Raw genomic sequence first — 1046 nt, forward strand, 5'->3', positions numbered from 1 at the left:
GCAGGGAATGGTGAACCGCAAGCAGCTGAAGTGGTGCAAGGAAGTACAGGAACAGAAGGGAACGCAATTACAGCCACACCAGAAGGAAGTAATACTGCAGCTACTACGCAAAACCAAAATCATGAAACGACTGCAGCACCACAAACTGACAATGAAACGTCGAATACTGGTAACAGTACGACTGCCGCAGCAACAACAACTCCATCTCCGTTACCCGACCCACAGATCAACAACACTCTTACAGAAGCACCAACCGCAACACCATCACCTTCACCATCTCCTGTACCCAATGCAGAGATCAGCAACGTCGCTTCCACCGTACAGAAGAACAAGGCTAATGGTGACAGCATTGTCAGTCCTGTGTGGATACGTGTGCCACTACTGATTATGGTTGTGTTATTCTCCGTTACCGTGTACTGAACGGTGGGACTCTTCTGAGGAGAAATAATAATAATGGTTAAACTAACATAATCATAATTGCGTACATCCCCCATGGGTGAATAAATTAATAATCTGTTTACCAGCTTTCTCGTTTTAATTCGAATGTCTTTTCTTTTACTTTTATGTGTGTGCGTGTATTCTTTTTCTTATTAATTCCATTACTTGCTTTTCCCGTTGTGTGTAAGTGTCTAGAAAACTGGGCTGTTCTGCTCACTGACGGTATACATCTCTTGCTAGTACACAGTTGTGTGTGTGTGTGTAGTAATTTAATACATAAACTAGAGCCATGGGGTATTGTGTGTGTTTGGCTCTCTTTCTTATTTGGGTATTATGTGGTCTTCTCTTTTTCTATTAAGGGATTACATATTATTATTACAAGCGGGATATTACTTTTTGTTGCTTTACTGAGTAGTTGTTGCTTCTCTCTCCACTGTGAGTATTTGTTGTTATGGTGTATGTTTGTGTGTTTCTGTTTTTCTCTCCCTTCTTTATTGTGCATTCCATTGAAGTAAGACAGGTGCAACGATATCCACAATTTCTGCAACCATTGGAATAATAATAATAATGATGCGCTACGTGCTGTGTATCCTCGCTCTCCTGCTCTC

The 1046-nt window shown here is 41.3% G+C and overlaps 1 protein-coding gene across 1 annotated transcript; it reads left to right on the top strand.

Moving 5' to 3' along the window:
• Positions 1-420, top strand: TM35_000811100 (uncharacterized protein; the record flags this gene model as incomplete). Its single annotated transcript, XM_029031388.1, has 1 exon — positions 1-420. A coding segment is annotated over one exon (420 nt), but the record flags the coding sequence as incomplete, so codon positions are not given.
• Positions 421-1046: the final 626 nt, after the last annotated feature.

Source organism: Trypanosoma theileri, assembly GCF_002087225.1.
Source record: "Trypanosoma theileri isolate Edinburgh chromosome Unknown TM35_Tth_81_V1, whole genome shotgun sequence".
In the NCBI taxonomy this organism is placed as follows: Eukaryota; Euglenozoa; class Kinetoplastea; order Trypanosomatida; family Trypanosomatidae; genus Trypanosoma; species Trypanosoma theileri.